Raw genomic sequence first — 27,144 nt, forward strand, 5'->3', positions numbered from 1 at the left:
CATCATGCTAACACTACTGAGTTTTCTTGATCATTCTAGTTGATTTTGCATAGTACCACCAGAGGGCACCTCTGCCACATATTATGCACCATTTACATGTCTGTGGAGTTAGCATTTTCAACAAGAGCTCAGGCTGTGCATTCGTCTCAAGGATGGGTTTATTGAAGGACTTTAAAATATTTTGTCCTTTGAACCCATTGCTGTGTATCTGTCTTAAAAAGCCATAAAAAAAAACCCATTCTAAAACTGGCTTGACCTAAGCCCAGGAAGGAAAGATTGGTCAAGTGTGAATGCAGTAGATACAGCTTACTCCAGTGAGAAGGCCACAGGCTTAGCTTCAAACATTCATTGACTGAAATTTATCAATTCAATTTCATAATGTACCACAAGAGCTCAGGCTGTGCATTCGTCTCAAGGATGGGTTTATTGAAAAAATAAATATTTTTATTTTGTCCATTAATCAATATACTCACTTCGATTAAGACAGATGGAAATAAAAACTGCTATTATGTTTTTTTATAGTTCAGACTCAAATGCAAATTCAGTGTATTTTACAGAAGCTATTCCGGGCTTATACTTTTGCTCTCATGATAAAAATATAAACCACAGACTAAAAAGAACACCTGTATTTCCCCCTGTTTCAGGTCTAGCATACGATGCATTAGAAGATAGTTACTTTGCTGTGTAAAAACTAAAGCAAAATGTTCTGGAATCTTAGACTTTGCTTAGGAAAGTCAAGGCTAAGCCATGGTCACTACAGGTGCAGTGGGTGGTACAGCTTTACTCAGCGACACTTGGCGGTGTCATGAAGGTTGTAAGAGGTGGAGGGGGAAGAAGTAAAGGGTTCAATGATATCCACCTAGAATCACATGGAGAATATTCCAGGGCCTCACCAGGGCTTCACCAAGAGCCTAGCTGAGGTTGCCACAAAGCCAATATGGTCTGTGGTGTGACTCCTTACCTTCGTGGTTGCCATCCTCTTCTTATTTATTTATTTATTGGAAAGTCAGATATACAGAGAGGAGGACAGACAGAGAGGAAGATCTTCTGTCCGATGATTCACCCCCCAATCCGCAATGGCTGATGCTGTGCCGATATGAAGCCAGGATCCAGGAACCTCTTCCAGGTCTCCCATGCGGGTGCAGGGTTCCAAAGCTTTGGGCCGTCCTCCACTGTTTTCCCAGGCCACAGGCAGGGAGCTGGATGGGAAGTGGAGCTGCTGGGATTAGAACCGGCGCCCATATAGGATCCTGGCGCGTTAAAGGCGAGGACTGGCGCCGGGCCCCAGAACATAATATTCCTTATAGTATCAGTGACACAAAACCATGAGAGGAATATTACCTACTTTGCTTGACACAGTGGATAATCTCACACACGAATAAGTTTTCAAAGGTTAAATTTAGACTGCGAAGTCCATTTAAAAATCCACACAGTCATTTCTAAGTTTTACACGACATAAAGAACCGTGGCGTTTAAACATTTGCTGTTGTTGTTGTAGGATATGCTTACCTGTTTTAAATCAGAAAGGGCAATATTTAGCTCGTTTCCTGCCTCAGAGGAAGAGTCACAACATTTGTAACATGATCTTCCTCTCACACTTGGGACTTCCTTAGAAGAAAATGAGAATCAGGGCTCACCTGAGGACCAGCTAGGAGAACTGGGATGCCAGTTTTCCCAAGGACCATGGGGATACCCAGAGGGCGCCCCTCACTCCGGGGCAGCGCAGGTGGGCGAGGCGAGGCGGGGACAGGGCCGAGGGAGGCGGGGTCTCCCGGGGCGGGCTCAGGGCGTGGCACCGGGTGGGAAGCCTGGAGGCTCGGTGGCCCCGCGCCCAGAGCGCAGCGCGGCGAGGGTGCACGGCCGGCGAGGAGCCCAGCTCCCGCGTCTCCCGCCAGGTAACCAGGTCCCCAGGGGCTCACCGGATCTGCCGCCCCTTGGTGCTGGGAGAGCGCTGGGAGGGATGGGAGGGAGAGATCCAGCTCTCAGCGTAGGCTCCGCTGACCCGGCGGGATGGGCTCGCCAGGGAGGAGGAAGCAGAGCCGGGCCAGGAGAGAGCAAACGAGTGGCCCGGGGTTGAGGATGGAGTGGCGCGTCCTTCCTCCACTCTCTTGTTCTTCCTCTCGGTGGGTTCCCTGGGTCGGACGCGGCGCCCAGCGTCACCTGGAAGTGAGTTTCTGGCCTCTTGGCGTCTGTTGGGAGTAGGGCTGGCTGCGGTTGTGGAGAGGTCCGGAGCTAACAGTTACCCTTTGGCGTCGCTTGCCTGCAGGGCTTTTAGCTTCATTGAAGTTCATTCAGCCGCAACCACAGCCTTGTGAAGAGGCTCTATTATCTCCGTTTCACTGTTAAAGGAGCTGGAGCTAGGACACTAACCTGGCTGCCCCCGGGCAATAAGAAAGAGACGTTAGGCTTGGGGGCGCCGAAGTCCTTTCTCTCCCCATTCTGTTTCCTCTTTACTGAGGTTCTGAACACTCGCGCGGTGCAAGGCCAGCCGTAAAACCTGTTGATTTTTCTTAAAGACATTCTAACGCCCTCCTGGGTTTCTTTCCACTAGAGCCCGATCCGAGTCGGATTCTTCCAATCTTTTGTTTCTTGCTTTGTGGCTTGGGGGCTAGTTTCTCCTCTCTTGCACAGTGATGCCCTGGCCAGTCTCAGCTGTCTGTCTCCTTTCCATCTTCCAGGTGGCGAAGGCCGCCTGTAGGCTGGGACTTGTGAACGGCGCAGGTCGTAGGGGTGAGGCAGGCGTTCGCCAGGCATCCTGTACTTCCGGAGAATCCTTCTCCTGCACACTTCTGATTTTGTTTGCCCTGGAGACAGAAGGTTGGGAGCAGAGGCACAGCGGGGGAGGATGCGGGGTCTTAGAGCAGCGCTGCTTTCCGTGCCTGACCCCTACCAGGACATGCTGCCTCCTTGGGCTGCCTCTGTGCCTCAGCCCTCCTTGCAGCTTCGTTTTCAGAGCTGTTCTTCGGGTTTGCTGCAGAAGAGGAGCGGAAAGGGAGGGGTGACTGGTATTTAGAGATCAGTGGGAATTACCTCTTGGGAGCTTAGGCAGTTCCAGGTAGGCCCTCCTGCTGGAGGATTTGGTGAACTGATTCCAGTTCTGGCAGGAAGAAAAATCTTTATCTTGGGTTTTCTTTAATAGATTTTTTTTTACAGGACTTATAAATAATGGTTTTTGGAAACTTTGGTTTCTTAGAAATGACTAACTCTCTTATTTTTAAATACAGTATGTCGCACTGGGAGTTTACATTTGGAAGGTGTGCTATTGGTAGATGAGTGAAAGGTTATTTTTTTCCATTTCGTGGTCTGGGTTAGCCATTGCCTCCTACCTTCTCTGCACTTCCTTCAACTTGACCGCGCAAAGGGCCTCCTTAGCGTCAGCCCCAAATGTGTGCTAGCACGAGTTTGATTCTTGAGTTGTAACTTGCATTTCTGATTTATTTGCTTCACACACACACACACACCACACATCCAAAGCCAAAATGACAACAATCAGCTAGGGGCTAAGAGCAGGTACTGTACAGAGTGCTTGCTGGGAAACGGTGACTTGCAAAGGATCTGCTGAATCTGGGGTGGCTGTTGGCCTCTCCTGCCCAGGAAGTGCAGGGATTGTAGACCAATGTGGCCTCATTGGCTTTATTTCCCCCCTTAGAAGCTGAAGAGTTTCAAACCTGATTTTTAATATTGACTCATGCTCTTGCTTTGTGAAACAGAGTATCTTACAGAATTGGGGTTTGTGAATCATTTGCTTCCAGAGTGACTTCAGAATTCCTTTAATACTGTTCTTTTTGCCTCGCGATTACATTCCCAAGTGGCTTTAGAACATTCTGAACTAGAATGTAGACAGTGCATGTTTTTCTTGAAATGAGGTAGCAGGCAACAGAAATGAGTATTATTGGAAATGACCTCTCCTGATTGTCAAATTATTTTTGTTACCGTGATTTATTGGGGAGACAAAGCAGTCATTCATCTGCTGACTTAATTTTTTAAATTATTATTTTGATAATCTTTACATAGTTGATTAGGGCACAAAGGGTCAGGGGCTACAGGAAAGCTGGTAAGCCCATTGTTTTTTTGTTTGTTTGTTTGTTTGTTTGTTTGTTTTTTCTGTTTCTGGGGTAGGGGGCGAGATAAAGCCAGCTCATCTGTTGATTGACTTCTCCGGTCCCTGAAGTTTTGGGCTGGACTGTGTTAAACTAGGAGTCAAGAGTCCAATTCAGGTCTTGCTGCAAGGCAACCCATCACCTGTGCTTCACTATAGCATCCCATGGTCCTCATAAACTAAATTAGGAGTTAGCTGGGCATCAGCTGGATCCTAACTAGCATCCACGGTGTTGGCCTAAATGCCTACTTCTTGTTACTGGTTTTCTTTTTAATATTTAATTTTATATGAAAGGCAGATTTACAGAGAGAGAAGGAGAAACAGGGGGTGTCCGTTGGTTCACTTCCCAAATGGCCTCAACAGCTAGAGCTGGGCAGGTCTGAAGCCAGGAGCCTGCAGTTTCTTCTGGGACTCCTATGCGAGTGCAGAGGCCTAAGGACTTAAACTTTCTTTTGCTGCTTTTCCAGGCACACTAAGCAGGGAGCTAAATTGGAAATGGAGCAGCTGGAATGCCAGCCTCACAGGTGGAGGCTTAACCCACTGGTACTGCCAGCCCCTCTTGTTACTGCTTGTAATATTCATCCTTTTGGGTCATGCTGATTGCTGTCACAAACAGGGAGTTCCCGAATGAGCATGCATCGTGTTTCCTGTGGGCATAGTCAATATTCTTGACTCGAACATGGGAGGTCTGACTTAATGTTCTCTGGTTTCCTTGTGGCTTATCTGCAGCAAGGTTAAATTAGGCCAGCAATTCTCAGCTTTGGCCCATTTGCCATTTTGGGCCACATAGCTTTTATTTTTTTAGTGACATAAGATTGTCCTGTAGTGTAACAGCAACCTTGTGTTCTCTACCCGCCACTGCTCTCTGCTTATACAAAGCCAAACCACCTGCAGGCATCGCCCAGTGTTTGTGAACAAAGTCACTGCGGTTGAGGAAAACCAGGGCCAGTATTTAATAGGCTCCAGTCATTTTTTAACTAAACTACACACTAAACACAATTAACTTTCAACAAGTAGTGACTAGAAGCTATTTGTAGGTTTAAACATCCAGCATTTAAAAGCCTTTTTGTAATCATAAACAGTGTTCATAGTAAATGCCCACTGTGGCCCTCCAGGTTTTAATCTCCCAGTAAATTCCAAATGTTCAAGGCATTTGGTAAGTTTTATCAAGTTGCAAACATTGCACTTGAAAACTCAATGTGAAAGCATGGGTTCAGGCTCGGCAGTCATGGGTGACCTCCTGGGGAGGCAAAGAATGGAAGTGAGGAAATAGTGCCCAGGTCTTTGCGGTCACTGGATAAAATTCATGGCAGAAAAAGTGAGAGGCATGGAGGGCATAGTAAGAATTAGAAATAAAGTGGTGATTATTTTTGTATGATTCTTGGAGCAGGAGTCACAAGGGTGATTCAGAAGTTTCTGGCATAAACAACTGAGTGGGATGAGAAGGTGAAACCATTTTTGGTGTTTGAGAAGGCTGGAGGAGCAGGTGAACATGAGCTAGGGGAGGGAGGACAATTCTTTTGGGGATGTTTTGCTTATGAGGTGTCCGAGTGGAGGAGTAGGCTGGTGGAACTCACAAAAGTGCTCTGGTGAGGAAATAAATATTTGAGGCCATTGCATATAAGTTATCATTCCATACATAAAGTACATGCAAAGGGGGCTGTGGGATGAGAAAAGTGGCTTACCCCCCATAGTGCTTCTTCATGGTTTTTGTCAGAGAAGGAGAAGCCAACCAGAGCTGCTAAGAAGCCAAATATATGTACAGAGTAGGAGGCAATGTGGGCTCGGATTTTGTTTTATTTTGTTTTCAAGTTGTGATAGGAGAAGCTTGGACATTCTCTAATGCTGCTGGAAAATTCCTGATAGGGATGGGGAGGCTCCAAATATGGGGGAGAGAAACAAATGACAGAACCAGTTTGCCAAGGCAGGAGTCCTGGAGCAGGACCGGTCTTTGCTGGAAGGAGGCAGAGAGACAGAGATAGAGAGCAGGAGAGGAAGGGAGGGAGAGAGAAGAGAGAGAGAAAAAAGGAGAGGGAGAGAGAAAAGGAAGGGCAGGAGAAAAGAAGGAGGAGCAAAGGGAAGAAGAGTGAGTGGAAAGGGACGGGAGAGAGGGAGAGCAAGAGAGAATCAATAAAGATGTCTTAGATCAGAACTGCAAAGGATTCTTTCCCTGAAATATGAGACAGGCCCAAGGGCTGAGTTTGCTGTGTTTGTGTGAAGTCATTTCTTAAAGCAGTGTCTAGTAAGTGTCTTCCCAGTACCAGGTGTCATGGCAGCATCAAGACTTTGTATAATCCTGACAGCATTTACCACGAGGGAAGTTGAGTTGTTGTAGTAGTTAAGGTTGGATTGCTGGTGAGCCTCACTCCTTTCACTTCCTGTGGGTGATTATAGTTTTTTTTTTTTTTTTTAAGTGGAGGAAGCAGGGATTCCTTGTTCCAGTGGGGCTCTGCTCACTTGGCTGCTGAGCATATTCTATGATGTTTCAAATTATGAATTACACTGTGACTAAGTTGGTTACTTTTATAAGCACAAAGGCTTTAGCCAGAGTCTCTGAGCCCACGTGCTGAGATACATCCCTGGGTGGGTTACAGGCATCCCTGGGTGGGTTACAGGTGTATCCGGATGCAGCTTCCTCCTCCACATTTCCCTTCAGCCAAACGATCTGAAATGCCAACAGTTGCCTTTTTCTTTCTTTCCTTTTTTCTTTTTTGGTATGGATGTTAAAGCAGGAGAAAGAATCCCTTGCTTTTCGGTATCTGGAAGCTTTTTCTCTCTACAGAACTTTGGGGAAGGAAGGTCTGCATCTACTGCACCTGTGGGATGTCTGTTGTTTTCTTGTTGTCACATACCTGTGGGTGTTGGGGTTTACAGATCCTTACACCGATTGTCACAGATATTTTGAGCAGAAATTGCTGCTACTGACAGGCATTTGGCTAATGGCTATGGAGAAATGTTTTTTATTGCCGTGTGAAAGCGTTCTAAAAAAGCATTGAATATTTGCAGCTTATCAAAACGCTCAGAGAGAAAAGCAAAATGCTACAAACTTTGACTCCAGTGCTTTTAGAATGTTCCAAGTGTGGAGTATTACTGAATTTAGAATCCATTTCTTGAATTTATGTGGCACTCGATTTACTCCTTATGGTTTATTGAAGCATATTAGCTGAATTTCATGAAATAAGCTTGCATGATCAGTGGGTAGTGTGAAAACTTAAGTTTCAAGACTTAGTTAACAGAGCCAAGAGTACGCTGCTGTGTTTAAACTCTATGCATTGTTTCATGTTTTTGCTATCTTTTTATTTTGTAATACACAATGTTTACTATTATGGCAGTACATAATACAATTTTACAGTAAATATATGAAGGACACTTAAAGTATTTTACTACTAGGGTCTATACTAAGTCTTTTGGGAAGTTTATCTTTGTTAAAACTTTGAGCCAAAGTGTTGTGTACATGGATGACTGACTCCAGGTCAACTAAGATAAGGAACACATGTGCATATGTCACATACGTGTAAGATACTTCTGGTGCATTTAAATGCAAAAGTATTATGTGTACCTATGTGAATGTATGTTAACATATGCAGTGTATAATTGCGCATATGTGTATATCAAAAGTATATGTGTGTATATATATACTTTTATATATATATATACTTATATATACTTTTTAAATAAATAGGACATCTGGGAGACTTGTGTTAAACCTCGAAACTACCTTGTTCTCATATTAACACCTGTAGTCCATTTGGTGGAAAGTAAAACTTCTACTGGAGCAAAAATAAAAGGCGAGATTCCTCAGAGTACTAAATGCAGTATCAGCATCTCTTCTTTCTCTTGAAACCTGTCCATTTTGCCATTCCACAATGTATGCATTTATCACAACATCACCTTGGCTCCCAGGAATGTGCACCTTACTATTTGCTTATTAAATATAGGGGGGAAAAAGCTTCCTTTAAACAAGCTACTTAAAACATGAAACATTTAGAAATCTTGTGGTCAGTGCCTTACTCCCAGGCGAGTCATGTTTTAAGTAATTTAAGCCTTAGCAATGTGGTTCTTCCTCTTTTGTGCTCTGGCCTGCTCAGTTCTGTTGTCCTGCGTGCTGTTGGGGTATGAACTATCCTCAGCCAGTTGGAGCTTTTTGGGCAGTGGACCTTGGCAAGGGCTGTGGCTCTCTGGACTCATACCGTGGAAGGTAGAGGTGAAGGTGAAGATTAAAAGCCCCATCTCAGACCAGCTGTGCCCCATGTAGGGGCTGTGATTGCTCCCCCTAGGAGGGTTCACTCTGGCACACACACACGTCCACATTCCAGCAGCAGGACTCAGCTGGCCGGCCGCTGAGTCAGGTAAGCAGCAGTTCTCTGCAGTTGGACACAGGAATGTGCTCAGGCCCTGGGGCATCTTGGGGCGTGTGGCTAGCCTGGCTGGCTTGTCCTTTTGACGTAAATGGAGGGCTTGCCTCTGAAATATGCCACGCCCTTCAACAGAGATGGAACACTCTTATCTCATGTGGCCTACACGTTTCTTTTGTCTGTTATGCTAACCATTGGATTCACCAAGGGGGACCCAGTTCTAATAGTCTGATGCTAAAAAACAGATCCTGTGATTTGTCATTCTGAAGCCCAAAGCACGAATGGCAGCTGTTTGTAGAGCATGGCCATCCCAAGAATGTGTTGCTGCCCTGAGCCCTTGATCTCCACGTAGCCAGGCAAAGCCGAAAACACAGAACCACACACACACACACGCACACACAGTATGCCAAAATAATTTTAAATTACAGATACATTTATGATCTTGGGTCAATTGCTTTTGCCAGAGAAACTCTAAAAATAAGGAGGCAATGCTACTAATAGGAGATTTTTTTAAACCATGTGTAACTAGAAATGAGCAAGTTTAAACAGCATGATTAGTATCCACAGACATTTCTGAGCAGTTTGAAGATTGTTACCTCTGTCAAATGCAGCCCACTAAGAAAGGGACCAGTATTTGATGGCTGGTGTGATTTGGGAACATGCCAGAAGTCAGCCTCAAGATTGAGATGGGCTTAATTATGATAAAAAGTTTTTGGAGTTTTAAATAGGGTGAATATTTAACATATATTAGATTTCTTAGTGTGCTCAAGTGGAAACTTTTTCACTCTTATTTTTAAGAGTGGGTGTTACATAGTTTTATGTGGATTGCAAAGGGAATGACAAGAAAAGCTATGTTTGATGCCAGAAGGAAACAGATTTTTATCTGAGGTTCGGTGGTGGTCACAGGCCTCGCCTTCCTTACCCTGCAACAGGAATTGACTTGAGGCCATGCAGCAGATAGTAGATGACAATGAGCCAGGGCACAGTTCCAAGCTCTGTAGCTTCAGCCTTGGGCTCCATCTTGACACTCAACTAAGCCACATAGGCCCCTGTGCCTTAGCTTCACCCTGTCTTCAAGAGGAGGATGGGAGGCAGACATTTGGCACAGTGGGGATGAGGCTGCTTGGGAAGCCCTGCACCCCATATCAGAGTGCAGTGGCGGCTTTTCTCCCAAGTGCGGCATCCTACGGATGCACACTCTAGCAGGTGTTGGTGAGGGCTCAGGTTCATGAGTCCCTTCCACCAAGGCAGGAGACCCAGGTTGAGTTTCCAGTTCCCTGATTTGTTCTGGTCCTACTCTGGCTATTGGTGACATTTGGGAAGTGAAGTAGTGAGGTTTCTTTTTCTCTCTTTCCCCACTCTGCTTCAAATAAATAAGCAAATTAGGCATAAGGAGAACTTGGGACTCAATAGACTTTTTCCTTACAGAGTTCTAACATGCTACTTGAAGAAGTCTTCTCAGTCAAGAAAGTTTGAGGAACTGAATGCTTTGTCCCTGTCTTTACATATTGACAGTGACTTTCAGTGTTGTGAAGGCTAAGAAATAAATGCCCCAAATGCAGAATTTTGGCTAACTTTCTGTGTACGCGTTTTCTCTTAAATTATTGGAGCACTGAATCCCCTCCCACTCCGAGTACCTGGTTACTCTCCCGGGGCTGTGATTTCTGGCCAAGCTACAAGCTCTCTAAAGTTCATTCCAGTTTTACAATGCATACATTGTTCCCCAAATAGTTTTCAATTATATGGACAGAGCCTATAATTCTCTCCCAGAAAGCTCAGTAAAGAATCATTGTGTGAATTCCTTGAGGGCACAAAGTCTATTATTTATATATTTTTTTCTCTTCACAATCTAGAAATCTTTTGTATCACAGATGCCTTGTGCAGAATTGGATTCAGTCTTAAGGGGTTGGATAGTACACTGGAGATGTGTCTTATTTTGGATGTCAGGCTAGAAACGTTACCTGTAGATGTGAATTAGAGAGATTTGAACAAAGGTTGGACAACAGCAAATAAAAATAATGATAAGCTGTGGATGTTTGTTAAGGACTTGTTGTGTAAATACAATGTCAGTATATTACAGAGTGGCTCACTTAGTCTTAATAAAGCTTCCCAGGTATATACAATTATGTCCCCAATGAAATTGTTTAAAATTAACTCTACCAATGTAGCAACAGAAGCTTTCAGCTGCTAAACTTTGAGTTGGTGAGGGATGGTGCCTAGGTTTCTGAATCCAGAAACCATTGCTACCACGCCCTGCTCCCTCTGAGATGTCAACAAGCTCAAGAGACAATATCCAGCCGCTGGGCATCAGAAATAACGACATGAAACCGTAATGATGCAGTGCATCGTTAAAATAATTACATAGTAAATGTAGGGGAGATGGTGCTGAAGTAGTATTGGCGACAGCGTGGGTTCAGTGGGGGCGGGGCCACTTGGAAGACAGTCAAGAACCTTGACCTACGCTGCTGACCTGAAAACCCCATTCCTGGAAATTCCAAGGAAATCCTTTAAAAGCAAGAAGAAGGCAAAGCTCTGAACACAGGGAAGTATTCATAGCTGATGTTTAGCACAGCATAATTTGGAAATACCCTTCATGGGAAGAACAATGAAGATTCTTTGATAGCCAGTCAATGAATAAAGTGGAATGGTAAATGGAATCCCTGTTGTCAATTATCTGAACAAAAAAAAAAAACCATCAAGTCTACAGTGTGCCACAGGTAAATACCAGATGGGGATATGAAGCTTGGAGAGGAAAGATCTGCCAGTGAGTTAAGATTGTGAAATGCCTTTTTTTTTTTTGCTTTGGAGACAGGGCCTTTATTGCAAGGCTTTGCAGAATTACACATCTGGAGCTCGTGTTGACTGCCGAGGAGCTTTGAACTTTTTATCCCAGTTTGGTCAGATTTTTTTTTTTTTTGTCTTTGAAAATTGAAGTGCAAATGGAAAATTCAAACATTGCAAAAGTGTTGCAAAAAACACGTGCTGCCCTGAAAGAAATCGCGGGTGTGTGTATCTATCTCCTGTGGTCTCCAGAGCACATTTGTAACTCAGATATTTGAAGCCTTGTTCATGTGTAATGGATTCACTGAGGGGCAGCTAGCTCACCTCCAAATAGTCTTTCTGCTCACCGGCCTCTTCTTGCATCGTTGCATTGAGAACTCTTCCATCGCTGGCTTTTGTGATCTTGTCAGCAACTCTACCCAAATGTCACGGAGATGACATAAAGCAGGTGGGTTGAGGGGGCGCTAAAGCTGGCGAAGGGCACCAACATTTTAGAACCTGGGCCACAAGAGGGGTGAGGAAGATGAACGGTATGTTCCTGAGGGTTTCAGCACATGGGTGGGGTTGGCAAGATTCATCCCGCCTGAGGGTTTGCAAGATTCTGGGGGTCCCTGCAGAGTTTGGAAGGCTGGGTGAAGTATAATTAGAAGCTGCTCGTACCTCCATCTAGTGTTGTTCTTGGCCGAGAGGAGAGACTGGGCTGCTTGCTCCTTGCAGATTCAGCTCTGAGTGGCGAGCCCTGCGTTCACTCCTACTGCAGCTAAACTAGAGTGAATGACGGCATGTAAGGTGGCTAAAGCCTTGGTCTGCGTAACAGTTTCTATTTCTTTAAAGTTTAGTTTCATCTACTTGAAGTGCAGAGTAATACACAGAGAGAAGAAGAGAGAGCGAGATCTCTATCTACTGAACTGGTTTGCCTTCCCAAGTGCCCACAGGAATCTGCTATTTGAGTAGCCGGGGCACAGGTGTTTAAACCAGCTGCAACCCCATTACAGGGCAGTTGAGAGAATTAACTTTTAAAAAATTGTAAAATGATTCAAGAATACTGAATGACCAGTAATGCTAACACTTTCCTCAGTTCTAGTATAACTGGGTTGCAGAAGCACTCTCCATGTGAAAAGGAGATGCCTCAGTGGAGATTTTATGTCCGTGTGTCCATTTCAAAAATTTGTGAATGTAAAAAAAAAAAATCAGCTTTCCACTTGAGGATGCACAAGAAGCTTTTGAAAATTTCGTGGAAATGCATTTCAGGAAAAAACTATACATGGAGTTAAAATATGTTTTAGATCAAAATCAACTTTGAATTACACTTTTCATAAGCTTTTTGAGTACCTCTGCTTTGCGTTTTGGTGAGAGGGCAGACAAGAACCTATAAGCAAGACCCAAGAGCAAGAAAAGCTGAGAGGTCCATCCCGTATGCTGCTTTTATGAAGTAGGGGATGGATCCTAGTGAATCTTCCAGTGGGATATGTATGTAACTGGGCTCCCATCACTCATGTGGGAGACCAGGTTGGAGTTCCTGATTGCTGGCTTTGGCCTTGGCCCAGCCCTAATAATCATTGTATCCATCTGGGGCTGGACCAGCAGATGGAGATTCTCTTGCTCTGCCTTTCAAATAAATCAATCTTCTATAAAAATTGTATATGCTGAAGTCATAGATGTGAGGGTATTTTAGTAAGTTTTTGAAAATGGAAGATATATTTATTTTGGTACCAAAAAAAAAAATGAAAATCCATGAATGTGAGGGGTTTTCAAAAATTTCATGAAATATTCATACCATGAAAACACTGCATGGATTGCATTTATTTTAGCAGTGAAGTGAAGCTGCCTTATCGTTGCAGTTTCTAGACTTTTTTTGAAGTATCCTCCTTATTCTAGTACTAAACTGTAAGTGTCAGGAGAAGTTGGATGAAAGATATTGATGCTGAACTAATAAGAGAAGGGATTCGGGACTTTTCCTGCTGGAGAAAGCAGGAATGTTAAGTTGTAGGGCACCTCCTCAGAGAATATTTTTGGAGTTAGGCAGAGAAATAGAGTCCTGTGTCACCTTGTCTTCGGTTTTGAGCTGCAGCTGGCATCTTTGGGCCCTGCTGCTTTTGCCCAGGGCTATGCCCTGATGCCCAGGTTAGAGGAGAGAGAACAGACCACCCTGGGCATCAGAGGCCCTCAGCAACTCCATTCTCATGGAAGGGGGCCTTCATTCCAGCCTTTTTCTGTCTTGATCACATCAATGTTTCACCTCTGAGTTCTTGAGGGAACAGACTTAATTTAGGCCGATTACTGGGTTTTCTTTTATTCTTGCAAGCTGCCATGTGGTGTCGAAAAAGAGATTCAGGTAAAGTCCCAAGTTGTATGTGTGTGTGTGTGTGTTTGTGTGTAATGAAAGGAAGGCTTTCAGACGGTAAATAACAAATCAAGTTTCTATGTATTTACTATTGGCAAAGGAAATTTCCAGAACGATGTCTTAGTTCATTTAAATTTCCTTCCTTTGAGAACGCAGTTTGAGCATTTCCAGAATTACTGGAAGAACCTCATTTTGTAGATAAGACAGCCATCTCAGCAGAAAGCAGAGCGGGCCCCGCAGCCAGTTCTGTTTCTTTGTAGAACTTCCCTGCCATCTCCTTGTCAGGGGAGAAGGTTGCCATGAGTCAACATCTCCATCTGTAGGGTGTGTCTGTGCATTTGTGACAATGAGCCCGGTCAATGATCACCTCAACCAGAGTTCACCAGGTTGAGAAAGAGGGTGTCTTAAGACGTGGGGAAGGAAGTCTTCAGGGCTGTGGAATCTGACGAACAAACAGCTATTATCACTTACTCATCTTCCTCTTTCCAGCTCTGCTTTGGTTGCATACCACACTCTCCTCTTCCTCTGCAGTCTCCCTGGCTGCAGGCTTGTACTTGCTAGGCAATCATAAAAGCTTGAACAGGGTGTTCCTTCTGTTGCCTGATGCTGATGTAGTTTGACAACAGAGTAGTCCCCTCTCCTTCCAACCTTGGGACCCTGTCCCACGTGGGAGACCTGGAAGAAGCTCCTGGCTCCTAGCCTGGGATCAGTGCAGCTCCAGCTGTTGTGGCCACTTGGGGAGTCAATCAGCTGACAGAAGACCTTCCTCTCTGTCTTTCCTCCCCTATGTATATCTGACTTTGCAATAAAAATAAAACATATCTTTTTTTAAAAAAGAAAATAACCATTTAAAATAAGAAATTTTAAGAAAAAAGAAATTAATCGGAGGCAGGACTCCATCCTAGACATACCATACTTTGTTGAGTAGTGCGTGGCCCCGGGGCTTGGGGGTAAAGCAGGGAGACATGGTTTTGGGCTTCCTCCCCGTTCTTTATATCAGGCTTCTGTTGCATAAAATCCACCTCCTGGAGGGGACACAGAAGGTTCCCTGTGACCTCTAGTTCTGAGTGGAGCTCAAGAGAACTCTAGAGTAAATTTTAGACCACAGCCTTGTGAGGCTTTGTTTTAGCACCCTGTGCTACGTTCCCGGGGATCCCATGAGGTTTTCCAGACCAGTCTAGAAGGCCAGCCATCATCAAGGCCTCAGTGGTTGATTTCAGTGTGAAACCTCAGAGGAGCTAAGGCAGGCTTGGGGGCCCACGCTCCCAGCAGGAATCAGAAAGCAAATACGGTTGGACAGGACTACAAGCTGAATGCAGGGCCTCTGCTTGAGATCCTGTCTGCTTCCTGCTCCTTCCCTGGCCTGCTTTCGATGGTGTTTGCTTTCCCTTGCCTGAATGGCAATGCTCTGAGACATTCGCATGGCTCTGCAATCCATCACAGTAGGTGGCATTTGGCTCCATTCACTTGCAGCCGCGGGACCCTGGAACAGTCGTCCTTGGAGAGTTGCTGATATTGATCCAGCAGTATTCACTGTGACTGGAGGTTGAGATTCTTGCTACTGATGGACTATAGGGGTGTGCACGTGTCTGTGCTTGTGTGTGTATTCAAAAACGTTCTTGGAAAAGAGAATCAAAATTATTTGAATTATTTGCAAGAGTACATTCACTTGAGAGATCTTCCAAACATTCATGAGAGATGCATGTTGTAAAAAAACTATGCAAGTATTTCAGTTTTTCTCTTTGTTCCAAATAAACATCGGTTTGTTCCAATTTTTTCTCCCACAAACTTTTTGGAGTAGCTCTGTATTTTGTTAAGTTATTTCCAGAATTTATTTTTTTTATTAAGATTTTATTTTTATTGGAAAGTCAAATATATAGAGATGAGGAGAGACAGAGAGGAAGATCTTCCATCCAATGATTCACTCCCCAAGTGGTCGCAATGGCCAGAGCTGCACTAATCCAAAGCCAGGAGCCAGGAATTTTCTTCCAGGTCTCCCATGCAGGTTCAGGGTCCCAAGGCTTTGGACTGCTTTCCCAGGCCACAAGCAGGGAGCTGGATGAGAAGCGGAGTGGCGGGGATTAGAACCAGCACCTATAGGGGATCCTGGTGTATGTAAGGCAAGGACTTTAGTGCTGGGCTACCATGTCGGGTCCAAAACATTCCTTGAAGTTTTACTGACTTTTGATTGAGTAATGACATTTACATCACAAGGCTCTGGTCCTGTTTAGAGCTAAGCTGTGGAATACATCCTTGTTGCTTTTTTCATCACTGCATGACTGATTTCTTTGGAATCCATAATTACTGCCCCAAGTCCCTTCATTTGCTTTATTTTCAAGGTGGTTGTTAGAAATTCAATACTACAGTCTGCCAGCTGTTTAAATCTATTTTCGGTACATTTATTCCAATCTATTATCCCATTAGTTTTATCTTCTTAAAGACATCACTTTCAGGGTCTTAGGAGGTGTGGTATGTACTGTGGTAGTCTGGGAGCCATTACATTATGTCATGTCCCTCTGTTACAATCCTGGTGGATTTCCTTTCATTTTAAAGTATGTTAAATCCCCCTTCCAATTCTTTCCCTTTCTTGTTAATACTTTATTTTTGATGCTATTGATTGACCAGTGGCTTTCAGAGAAAAAAGTGCATCAAGGTAAGTACCTAAGACCTTGCCTGTTTTCCAGTGTTTTTATTTTGCCATGATGTTGATTAGCAGTTCATCTGACTGTTTCTCATCTGGATTATAGTTTTCTCCAGGGCTCGGAAGGCCTGGGTCGTGTCTGTTGGTTTCTGTGCAGGAAGCTGCTGTGTTCTCATTCCATTCTTTGTAGTTTATTTACTCTCCCGTGCGCAAGCAGAAGCGAAGCTCCTTTCCTTGTGTTTCAGCCTTTCAAAATTAACAAGTGAAACTTGGTGTGGCTTTGTTTTCTTTATAGAAATATGATATGGAATGGGAATGTACCACTGGGACCCTAGCTACTGTACCCAATACCTGCCCCAAAAAGAAAATATTGAATGAGAGAAATCAACTAGGTGTGATTTTGAGGAATAAAGCAGATACATAAGATTTGCTTGCTAGCATTCTGAGTGTGTGTGTACAAGTACAATATTCTTCACACATTTCTTTTCCCATTCCACAGATTTTTTAAAAGGCCTCCTGGGATGCGTTACCATTGCTGGATGCCTGGTACATTGCTCATGCCCGACAGGAGGATAGGTGCTCTGAGTGGACACAGGATATTGCCTGGAGTCAGAGCACTGGATGATCCAGACCTGCCTTTATTCTAAATGGTAAACAGTCTAATCTTATCTGCGTTATTGATATTAACAAATGTATTTCCTAATGAAATATTTAAAAGTTTCTTTATTAGTTCTGGTATTAAAAAACAGCTTCACATCTATGAATCTGGTGGGGGGGGTGCCTGTCTCATACAGCAGGTTATTCTCATTAAATTAACAACATCAGAGCTCCTTAGGGGAGTGCCAGCTGAGTCTCATCTATGGCACTGATCTAGCTTCTGGCTGTGCATTTGGAACAGCAGTACAAGATGGCCCATGTTCTTGGGAGACCAGGATGGAGTTTCTGGCTCCTGGTTTCAGCCTGACCAGTAAGCTGGCTGTTGCAGCCACTTGGGAAATGAACCAATGCATGGCAGGTCTAGGTTTCTTTCTGTTGCCTCAATGTATAAAGATTGGGGTGGGAAGGGGCCACAGCGGGTTAAGTATTTGTTTGCAATACCAGCATCCTGTATTATAGTGCCAGGTGCAAGTCCCAGTTGCTCTACTTCTCATCCAGCTTGGGAAGGTACATGGAGGCCTGAATGCAGTTTCTGGCTGCTGGCTTCAGCCTGGCCTGAGTCTGGTTCTCATGGCTTCTCTGTTTCCCTCCGTTCCGGCATCTCTCCTTCTCTTTCTCGTCACTTTGCCTTTCAATTGAAAAAAACATTTTTCCAAAAATTGTATGACATGAAGGAAAAGAACAGATATATTAGGTAGGTTTTGCTAAATTTCTTCTTTGATATATATATATATATATATATAAATATATATATAAAAGGGTATTTTGAGAAGTCTGTGGAAAAGTGGAATTTAAAGATAAGTGGAGGGGCAGGTGTTTGATGTAATAGTTAAAATGTCACTTAGGATGCTTACATACCAGGTTGGTTTTAATAGAGAAATCCATGTTGTAAAGGTTGACCACACATTTGTAGTCTACATCTATTTTTTTTTTTCAATTCTTTTATTTTAATAATCTTTACATAATTGATTAGGGCACAAAGGGTCAAGGGCTACAGGAAAGTGGGTAAAACCATTGTTTCCACATTAATATTATTTTTATTTTTTTCTGTATCCGAGGTAAGGGGAGAGATAAAGGGAAAAGCCCCACCCACAGTCTACAGCTGTCCCACAGAGGTCGTTCGGGAAGTTGAGGTCTGCCCCAACTTTTCTCTGCTGACGATACTTTTTCTTTGAATCTCTGCCTTCCTAGAAAGGAATACAGCTTTTGTTTTGTTTTTGAGCCATATTGGAAAAGACTGTATTTACCGAATTCTTTGCGTTTTTCTTTTTAGGACCAACCATTTTCCATATCAAGATGACTTTACACTTCTTCCGATAAATGCAGATTGACAAGTGTCAGATTCCTTGTTCTCGAAGCCTCCTCAGCTGCCCTTCCCGGACGAGCGTCCCTGCTGGCTGTTTGCGATGCTGAGGAAGTTGATACGGAAGAGACTTTTTTTTGGTTCCGCCAAATGCTTCTTCCTGGTGCTCCTCTTCTCCCTGGTCGCCTTCTCGGTCCTAAGGGTCCATCAGAAGCCGGAATTTGTAAGCATCAGACACCTGGAATTGGTGGAAGAGAATCCTAGTCAGCATATTAACTGCACTAAAGTGTTGCAGGGTGATGTTGAAGAAATCCAGAAGGCAAAACTCGAGATGGTGACAGTGCAGTTCAGGAAACGGCCGCGGTGGAGCCCGGAGGACTATGTCAACATGACCAGTGACTGCACGTCTTTCATCAAGAGACGCAAATACATCACGCAGCCGCTTAGTAAAGAGGAGGCAGAGTTTCCCATCGCTTACTCTATCGTGGTTCATCACAAAATCGAAATGCTGGACAGGCTCCTGAGGGCCATCTATATGCCTCAGAACTTCTATTGCATTCACGTCGACAGGAAGTCGGAGGAAGCCTTCCTGGCTGCGGTCAGGAGCCTCGCGTCCTGCTTCCCTAACGTCTTCGTGGCCACTCAGCTGGAGACCGTGGTGTACGCCTCGTGGAGTCGCGTCCAGGCCGACCTCAACTGCATGAAGGACCTCTATGGCCTGAGGGCCGACTGGAAATACTTGATCAACCTTTGCGGGATGGATTTCCCTATCAAAACCAACCTGGAGATAGTCAGAAAGCTCAAGTCGTTAATGGGCGAGAACAACCTGGAAACGGAGAGGATGCCGCCCAATAAGGAAGAAAGGTGGAAAAAGCATCACGCCGTTGTGAATGGAAGGCTCATAAACACGGGCACGGTCAAGGTGCCGCCTCCCCTCCGCATCCCTCTCTTCTCGGGCAGTGCCTACTTTGTGGTCAGGAGGGAGTATGTGGGCTACGTGCTGGAGAATGAAAACATCCAGAAGTTTATGGAGTGGGCGCAGGACACCTACAGCCCGGACGAGTATCTCTGGGCCACCATCCAAAGGCTCGCAGAAGTGCCGGGCTCTGTATCATTGAGCCCCAAGTACGACCTGTCTGACATGCAGGCGATCGCAAGGTTTGTCAAGTGGCAGTACTTTGAAGGTGACGTGTCCAAGGGCGCGCCCTACCCACCCTGCCACGGTGTCCACGTGCGCTCTGTGTGCGTGTTCGGAGCTGGCGACTTGAATTGGATGCTGCGGAAACACCACTTGTTTGCCAACAAGTTTGACACAGATGTTGACCTCTTTGCCATCCAGTGCCTGGATGAGCACCTGCGGCATAAAGCCCTGGAGACCTTAAAACACTAAGCAGTGCAGGTGATTGTAGGGATTGTAACAAGAATGTATAAACTCTACACCATGCACTTCTTCTGCCTCGCAGAGCAGTATCAGAAAACCGGTGTGGGGTCCTCCTTGGGGAGGAGGCCCTAGAGTCGTGATGTCGCCGAAGCTACATGTCTTCTGCACAGGCTAACGGGTGGGAGTGTCTGAAGCATTAAATGTCTACCCAGGGAGGGACAAGGAGCCAGGAGAGAGGAAGCCAGGGTGGCCGAAATGAGCCTACTACAAACTCAGGGACTTTCACAGGAGGTGAAGGGTCGATTTATGCCAACAAGTGTCTTGAGAATTTTAGCGATCAAAATTTCTTTATGGAATAAATGTACAGCAACAGTCGTAATGATGCTGTGTATCGCCCATGTTCTATTTGTTGAAATGGAAAATTGATTTTATTCTCAACGATCCTTTATTTAAACAATGTACTGTCTGCTGTGATTCCGTGCTGTGTAGTGTGTTGTTTCTGTTTCATCTCAGGGAACTTGAAATGAACTGGATGTAACGTTAATATTCCTGTCGTATTTTTGTTTCTAACGATGCATATGTTTTCAAAAACAACAAAGAAGTGGCAATTTCTACTTGAGTCAATTTCTACATGTCGTCTTAAGCTGTTAGAAAAATTGGAGAGTTTTGTTTTGTTTTCCAAGAAACTACACTCGGCTTTTCCGAATGTTCGTTCCTGTATACCAGCCTCTTTGTATACCACCTCTCTGAGGTGACCTTCGCCTGATTGCCAGTAGCCAGCGCAGAGAACTGAGACAGCGAGTAAGTACTACAGGAGGGAAACAGATGCAGATTGATGTAGGTAATTTCTGAGGTCCCCAGTGAGTTCTAAAAAACCAGCAATTGGTATTATTCCCAGAAACGAAGACTCTAGCTGGTTGAATTTGCCGTATCCCCGTGTTTACAAGGTCACCTGCACCTGCATTGGAAGGACATGGCCCCTGTCCTTTTGTCCTCATAGCTTCTGCCCACTGATGTTTAGTTGCTTCCTCTCATGGACTCCTGGGAGGAGGGAGAAAGTTTGCTGCTGTTTTACATAAAGCTTTGGGGAGGCCTAGGACGGGAAGTTACGTTTAGGACAGATCATTTCTGTATTGGCTGTGTTGGTATTACAGCACATGGCTTTTACTTCCTCCATTTTTGTCAGAAGTCAGATGGTTTTAGTCTCATTGTGGTACTGTCTCAGGTCTCAGAGAGGATGAAGATTTGGAAAAAAACGTCCGTCTGGTTACTTTCTTGAATTGAGACTGATAAGGCAAAGGGCTTTCAAGCACAGTGAAGTCTTGTAATTTCACATTAGACTTTGAACAAGGTCAAAACTACAGGGTTTATAGCCACTACCTGCTTAAATGGAAATTCTCAGTATCAGATAGTATCAAGGCATTCAACTGGAGAAACATTTCAAAATTAGAAAACAGTTTTGTTTTATTGAGGTGTGTTCTAAGGAACCTCCTAGTCACATACACATGTGGAAATCAGTGGGGAGTGTTTCAGATTTTTTAAGATTTGTCAATTTTTTTATTGGAAAGTCGGATACACAGAGAGAAGTAGAGACAGAGAGGAAGATCTTCCATCTGCTAATTCATTCACCAAGTGGCCACAATGACTGGAGTTGAGTCGATCTGAAGCCAGGAACCAGGAGCTTCTTCCAGATCTCCCATGCTGGTGCAGGGTCCCAAAACTTTGGGCCATCCTCCACTGCTTTCCCAGGCCACAAACGGAACTAGATGGGGATTATATAGGATTCATCACTGGGATTCCAAGTATCTTACTGTTAAATCTTTTCTGTATCACTTAAAGCAGATGATGTTTATACCAGAGTGACAAGCACTTTGAAGAATCAAAGGGATGGTTTCCAAAGGTCTGTAGTGGTACATTCAGAAAGAAAAATTCTTTGGGAGAGAGGCCACTTCACATGCTGGTCTTTTTTTTTTTTTGTATTGTTATTTAATGTCTTTTGTTGGGAGTGACAAGATAAATACTTAATAATGTGAACTGAAATCTTGTGGAAATATTTTATGCATTACTATACATTTATGTATGACTATAAAGATAAAAATTAACAAAATGCCTTTTCTTAAAGTCGTATTTAACTGAAATAGAAAATTTCCATCTGCTAGGACACTCCCCAGAGGTCCATCCAGCGCTCCTTGATGGAGGCAGGAGCCCCATCACTTGGAGCAGCGTTTTTGCCCCTCCTGTTAACACACTAGCATGAGCCTGGAATTGGGCGGTGGAGCGGGAACCCAGCAGTCCCACGTGGAATGCATTCTCTCAACCATTAGGCGGAACACCTGTTCCTGTTTATTTTACAATGACGAAGGTTCTTCCCAGGCCACACTTAGCGGCCTACTCAGCCTTGAAGACGTTATGTATGTTACAGTGTCATCCATCACGTGTAAGCCACTTAAGTAACATCATATTTTTTTCCCTTCTGATTTAGATTGAAGGAGGTGTCTTAGTTCATCTGTAAGATTGATTGCACTGAGCTTTTTGTTTTTCTGATTGCTTAGAAAACAGAGTAATTTCTCATGAATATATGCGCTACTGTTTTATGATAAACATTGTTACCTTAATTTTTACTGTCAAATGTGAGTAGGGTGGAAGGCAGTGAGAGTCAGTCGTGTCACCATTAGAATCAGCCATGCTGAAACCAATGTTTGGTCTACACAAATTATTCATTTTTTTCTTGTAAACCACAAGCAGACACGCTATATTTAGCAGTTGGTGTGCAACTTTGCAAGGAGAGGGGTGCGGTTAAAAATAAGCTTAGTTCTCAAGACAGACATGTCAGAGGGGAAGAGTGCGTGGCAATAACAAAATTTAACCCTGATCATGCGGGAGAAAATTGAAATAACCGAAAAGGGTGCTTGCCATGCAGTTGAGTGGCCAGGGTTGCCCTTAAAGGCACTGGTTAACACGCTTCAGCTGTGTCTGCTTTGTTGCCCGGTTGACGGCTCATGGAGTGGCTGCTCCAAGTGTCATCACACTGGCAACCACTGTGAGCTGTTCAGCCTCGGATCTGATAAAAGAGTTTCTAGAAAGTGGCAAAATGAATGGATCTCAGTTCCTTCTCTAAAACGTCAGCACTTTGCATGACCTTTGCAGGGCTGCCTGTGCAGGGTTTCGTTTTTAACACATGCTTTTGGATTTTTAAATTTGTCCCACAGATATAGACTGAATTTTTTTTTTTTAATGAGTTGTGTCTTCTGGAAAAGAAAAAGCTTGTCAATACTGCATAGGGCATGGTCACCCAAGCAGAAAACCCAAATACTCATCCAGCTAAATGCAAGTTCCAACAGCCTCAAAGCATTGATAAGCTTATTCTAACTATTTTCTGAAATAATATTATCTAAGAATGTTTTTATTTCTTAAAATTTCTGGTAATGTAAAACAGCAGATTTCATGCATTTTAGAGATCCGATTCCAAGAAGGTAATCACACTTCCCTCTCCTGCTCGCCCCAACCTGCTCCTTCCTCCCCTCTCTTCTTCCGTTTTTGTTGAGATATAATTTTAACCTGCTTTATATTTAGAGGTTTAAGTTACAAATCATAACGTGGAAAATTAGAAACTAGGAATACCCAAGTTTCATGGGAGTATGAAAAAGGACTTTATATAACAATCCTGTCCCCAAATGAGCATTTTGTTTTTATACATGTTTTTGTATTCTATCTTAACTGCCACTTAGCAGGAAAAAAATTTTGTATTTTTGAGACTGGCTTATTTCATAAGTGTAACAGTTAACATTTGCATCCATTTTGTTTCAAAAGATAGGATTTGCTTCTTTTTTTATGTCTCAGTTGTATTCCATGGTGTGGATACCATGTTTTCTGTAGCCGGACATCATTTGATGGACATCTGGAGGATTCTGTGTCTTAGCTATTGTGCATTGAACCACACACTGGAAATAAGTTGAAAAGAAAGATTGGATGTCTCACGATTCTTTTTAAAGTTTTTTTTTTTTCCTTTTAGTTCATCCCAAGCAACAGAACCAGAGAGCTCCTGTGTCCTGATTCATGCTTGCCCCAAACCCTTTAAGAGCAGAAGCTGGGCCAGGCTGGTGCCAGGAGCCTAGGATTCCATTCAGGTCTCCTCCGTGGGTGGCAGAGACCCAAGTACTTGACTCATCATCTGCTGACTCCAGGTGCAGTGATAACAGACGGCTGAATCCGAAGCAAAACTAAGGACTGGAATCCAGGCATTCTCCCAGGGCAGCTTACTGCACGGTGCCACAAGGCCCGTTACTAGTGCCACAGTTGGAAACTAAAGCACATAAATACTTGATTGCTGGCTTGTGTTTGAACTTTCAGACCAGTGCCATAGTAATACAGAAATGATGTTAATATCAATAAACTTTTATATAGCAACTTTTGAAAGAAAAGATAAACTTCTGGAGAATGTTAAAAATAGAGTTGTAATAATGTGCATGTAAATCTGATGATGTATTAACAATGAAAATAGGGGGTCAGCATTGTGACGTCATTAGTAGAGCTGACACCAGCATTCCATAAGGGGCTACTTTTTGTCCCAGATGCTACACTTCCTGTCCGGTTCCTTGCTAAAGTCTTAAGAAATCAGCAAAGGGTAGTTGAAATGCTTGAGCCCCCGACACCCATCTGGGAGACCCAGATGAAACTCCTGGCTCCTGGCTTTAGCCTGGCCCAACTCTGGTTCTTGCAATCACCTGGAAATTGAATCATTAGATGGAAGATTTCTCCCTGTTTTTATGCAGCTCTGACTTTCAAATAAATAACATCTTTTTAAAAAAATGAAAATAAACTGGAAGAATATGCTTGAAAAACTTTTGCTGAATGTGGCAAATTTTCCAATTACAGGTGACTGCTGAGTGGCTATTTTTCAGGGTTTTGATGTGGACTTTATCCGACCCCAGTATCTCACACTCAGCTTGTAGTTCCTTACAGTCTTTAATGATTCCCAGTCAGCTCTCTGACAAACATTCAGGTAATTTAGGGGAGCAGTGATGAGGTAAAGCCAGTGTCACAAGACTACCCACAAAGACTTTGATCATCCCTGCTGTTAGCATGTCAGTGCTAGCTGGATTCCGAGTGCGACCTGTTTTCACTCCACAGTATTTTTGGGTTGAGCCCTTTTACATATCATGTTTTCAATTAAAAAAAAAAAAAAGCAAAATGCAGAAATCTGTTTCTTTTTTAGAAAAAAAAAATATATATATTGGGTAGTTAAAGGGTAGAAATAAAAAAAGAACTGATTCCTAATTATTGCTGAAGTCATCCAGAAAGAATGTGTAAAGACCAGTACTGATCTGATAAGGAGGAGAGGCCTGGCGAGAAAGCCCAAGACAGCGAGAGGAAAGAGCAGCGGGGAGTGTGGAAGCCACAGGGAAATGGTTTCAGAAAGTCCTGTCAAGCTTCAGACATGAAGGAAATGGAAGGCAATTGGAAAGGCTAGTCTAAGAATGTTGCAACACAAGATCACCGTTTACTCAAAGTAAACATGCAAGCACACAGGTACACACACACACACACATAGTGGAGTTGGTTTTTGTGTTAAGTGACTGTGCAAAGGAATATAACAGGAGGAAGGATCAGCTGGAAAAACCAGCAAGCACTCAGGTGGGGACCAAGAAGCCAGTGGCCCTAGAGCCCCTTGGAGAAAAATATAAGAAAAAAGGACGAGTGTTCTGCTTTACCTGTCTTCTCCCAGACAAACAAAAGCATGAGTAACTAGAGCCTCCAACATAATGTGTTTCAAAATACATTTTTTTAAAATTTATTTTTAATTTCTGGAAAGTCAGAAAAATGCACACAGAGATTCAGAGTGATAGAGAGAGACCACCTGTCAAAGAGCCAGCTTTTAAGCCATTAAGTATTGTTGGTGACTGTTGAAGTTCAGGTTACTGCAAATGTGAATTTCTTCCTGTGCTGTCTGTTCTGTTCCTTTGATCTACGCATCTGCTTTTATGTCAGCATCATACTATTTTTGATTACTATAGATTACTATTGTCCTTTGAAATGAACGACTGTGACGTCTCCGGCTCTATTTTTCTTTCTCAAGAATTCTTTGACTTTGGGGAACTTTTTGTAGTTCTGATACAGCTAAAGAATGTACTGATTTTAGATGAAAATTCTTCATGCTGACTTGTAGAAAGCACACAAAATGGTAATATTTATTCAAAAGATGAGGTGAGCATGCGAACACTTAGGGGTTTCCCCATACTGGACCTCAATATGTGTCAGAAATCGGTGCTGATCGGTCACTGCATCTTTTCTTTTCCTTAAAATACTCAACACAATCTACATCAGTGCTTTGCGACTAGAATTTGGTTTTTAGTTTTTGTCCATTAGGACAAACCATTCATAAATTGGTTTCTGTAGGCCTAGTTACATACAGGTGATACACTCAAACATGAAATGTTCAGCATCAACAGGCCAAGTTTCTGAATAAGGAGAGAATTCTAGCCGAGCAGGCTGTGATAATGCCCTCTTGTTAGGGAGAAACCAACCGGAGTAGGTGGCAGCCGAGCCAGCTGCCCACTGAAGAGGTCTTTGTGGGCAAGCATAGAGAGGTTGGATGGTTGGAAATTAGGATAATTCCAGAAAAGCTGATGTTAATTATATCTTGTTAACGCACACACAATTGCACCTAACACTGCAATTCTACCCTGAAAAACACTTTTCAGATCCAACTAGTTAAGAACGCTACCAACCTGAAAGACATCCTTGAATGTACCTTCTCTTCCCATACCCCATCTCTTTCCTTTACAGAGGCCCGATTCAAATATTCTGTGCTTGTCATCAAGTCTTGTTCACCCCTCATCATCTCTCTCCTGGACCATTGCCACTTTTGGAGCTGCCTGCTCTGCAAGATTGGCTTTCCCAAAATATCACCGCAACAATCCGGCCAGTGGACAAAGCATGCTCTGTTGCACCCTGCGGTTGTTATTCAGCGCTCCGGCTTCAGGTTCTCGGGCACTTTACACTAAGCAGAAGGACAAGTTGAACTACTCATGAGATACTGAGTTCGGTGAATGTGAACCTGATCATCTGGGGATGGGGGTAATTACTAGGATGGAATGGTTTAGGGTTGTTGGACATGGCTAGATGGAAGTTTGTAGCAAAGGGTTCAAATAGATTTGTAGTACAAACTATCCTGTCATTTTCATTTTGAAATGAAGTTCTTTTGTAAGTTTTATCTTTCTGGGCAAGAGTTTTCTAGAATGGTAAAGTTATATTTATGAAGACAGCAAATGATACAGGTGTAGATAGGTTTTCTTTTTAGAGATTATTTATTCCCTTGAAGGGCGGAGTTACAGAGAAAAGGAGAGCTGGAGAGAGATCTTTCATCCATTGGCTTACTCTCAAATGGTGTGATAGTCAGAGGTGGACCAGGTTGCAGCCACGAGTCAGAAACTTTGTCAGTTTCTCACATTAGTGGTATGGGTTCAAGTACTTAGGCTACCATCTGCTGGATTGGGAATAAAGCTGCCAGTTCGCTGATATGGGATGATCCCAACGGTAGGTAGTAGTTTAACCCCCTCCCCCACCAAACTGGCCTCAGTGGT

At 43.6% G+C, this 27,144-nt stretch overlaps 1 protein-coding gene across 3 annotated transcripts; it reads left to right on the forward strand.

The window, feature by feature from the left end:
• Positions 1–1,847: 1,847 nt before the first annotated feature.
• Positions 1,848–26,880, forward strand: GCNT1 (glucosaminyl (N-acetyl) transferase 1). Of its 3 annotated transcripts, none has more exons than XM_040988779.1 (3): positions 1,848–1,895; positions 16,732–16,870; positions 18,151–21,002. In XM_040988779.1, the coding sequence occupies exon 3, from the start codon at positions 18,284–18,286 to the stop codon at positions 19,568–19,570; it is 1,287 nt and encodes a 428-aa protein (XP_040844713.1). In that variant the 5' UTR covers positions 1,848–1,895; positions 16,732–16,870; positions 18,151–18,283; the 3' UTR covers positions 19,571–21,002. The 3 variants fall into 3 exon arrangements, 2 of the variants coding, with proteins under 2 accessions (XP_040844713.1, XP_040844712.1); XR_005884751.1 differs by lacking the exon at positions 1,848–1,895 and adding an exon at positions 26,348–26,880 and having other exon boundaries at positions 15,684–16,870; positions 18,151–20,398; XM_040988778.1 differs by lacking the exon at positions 1,848–1,895 and having other exon boundaries at positions 15,684–16,870.
• Positions 26,881–27,144: the final 264 nt, after the last annotated feature.

This window comes from Ochotona curzoniae, unplaced genomic scaffold (assembly GCF_017591425.1).
Source record: "Ochotona curzoniae isolate NIBS_2020 unplaced genomic scaffold, NIBS_Ocur_1.0 contig_50, whole genome shotgun sequence".
Classification (NCBI taxonomy): domain Eukaryota; kingdom Metazoa; phylum Chordata; class Mammalia; order Lagomorpha; family Ochotonidae; genus Ochotona; species Ochotona curzoniae.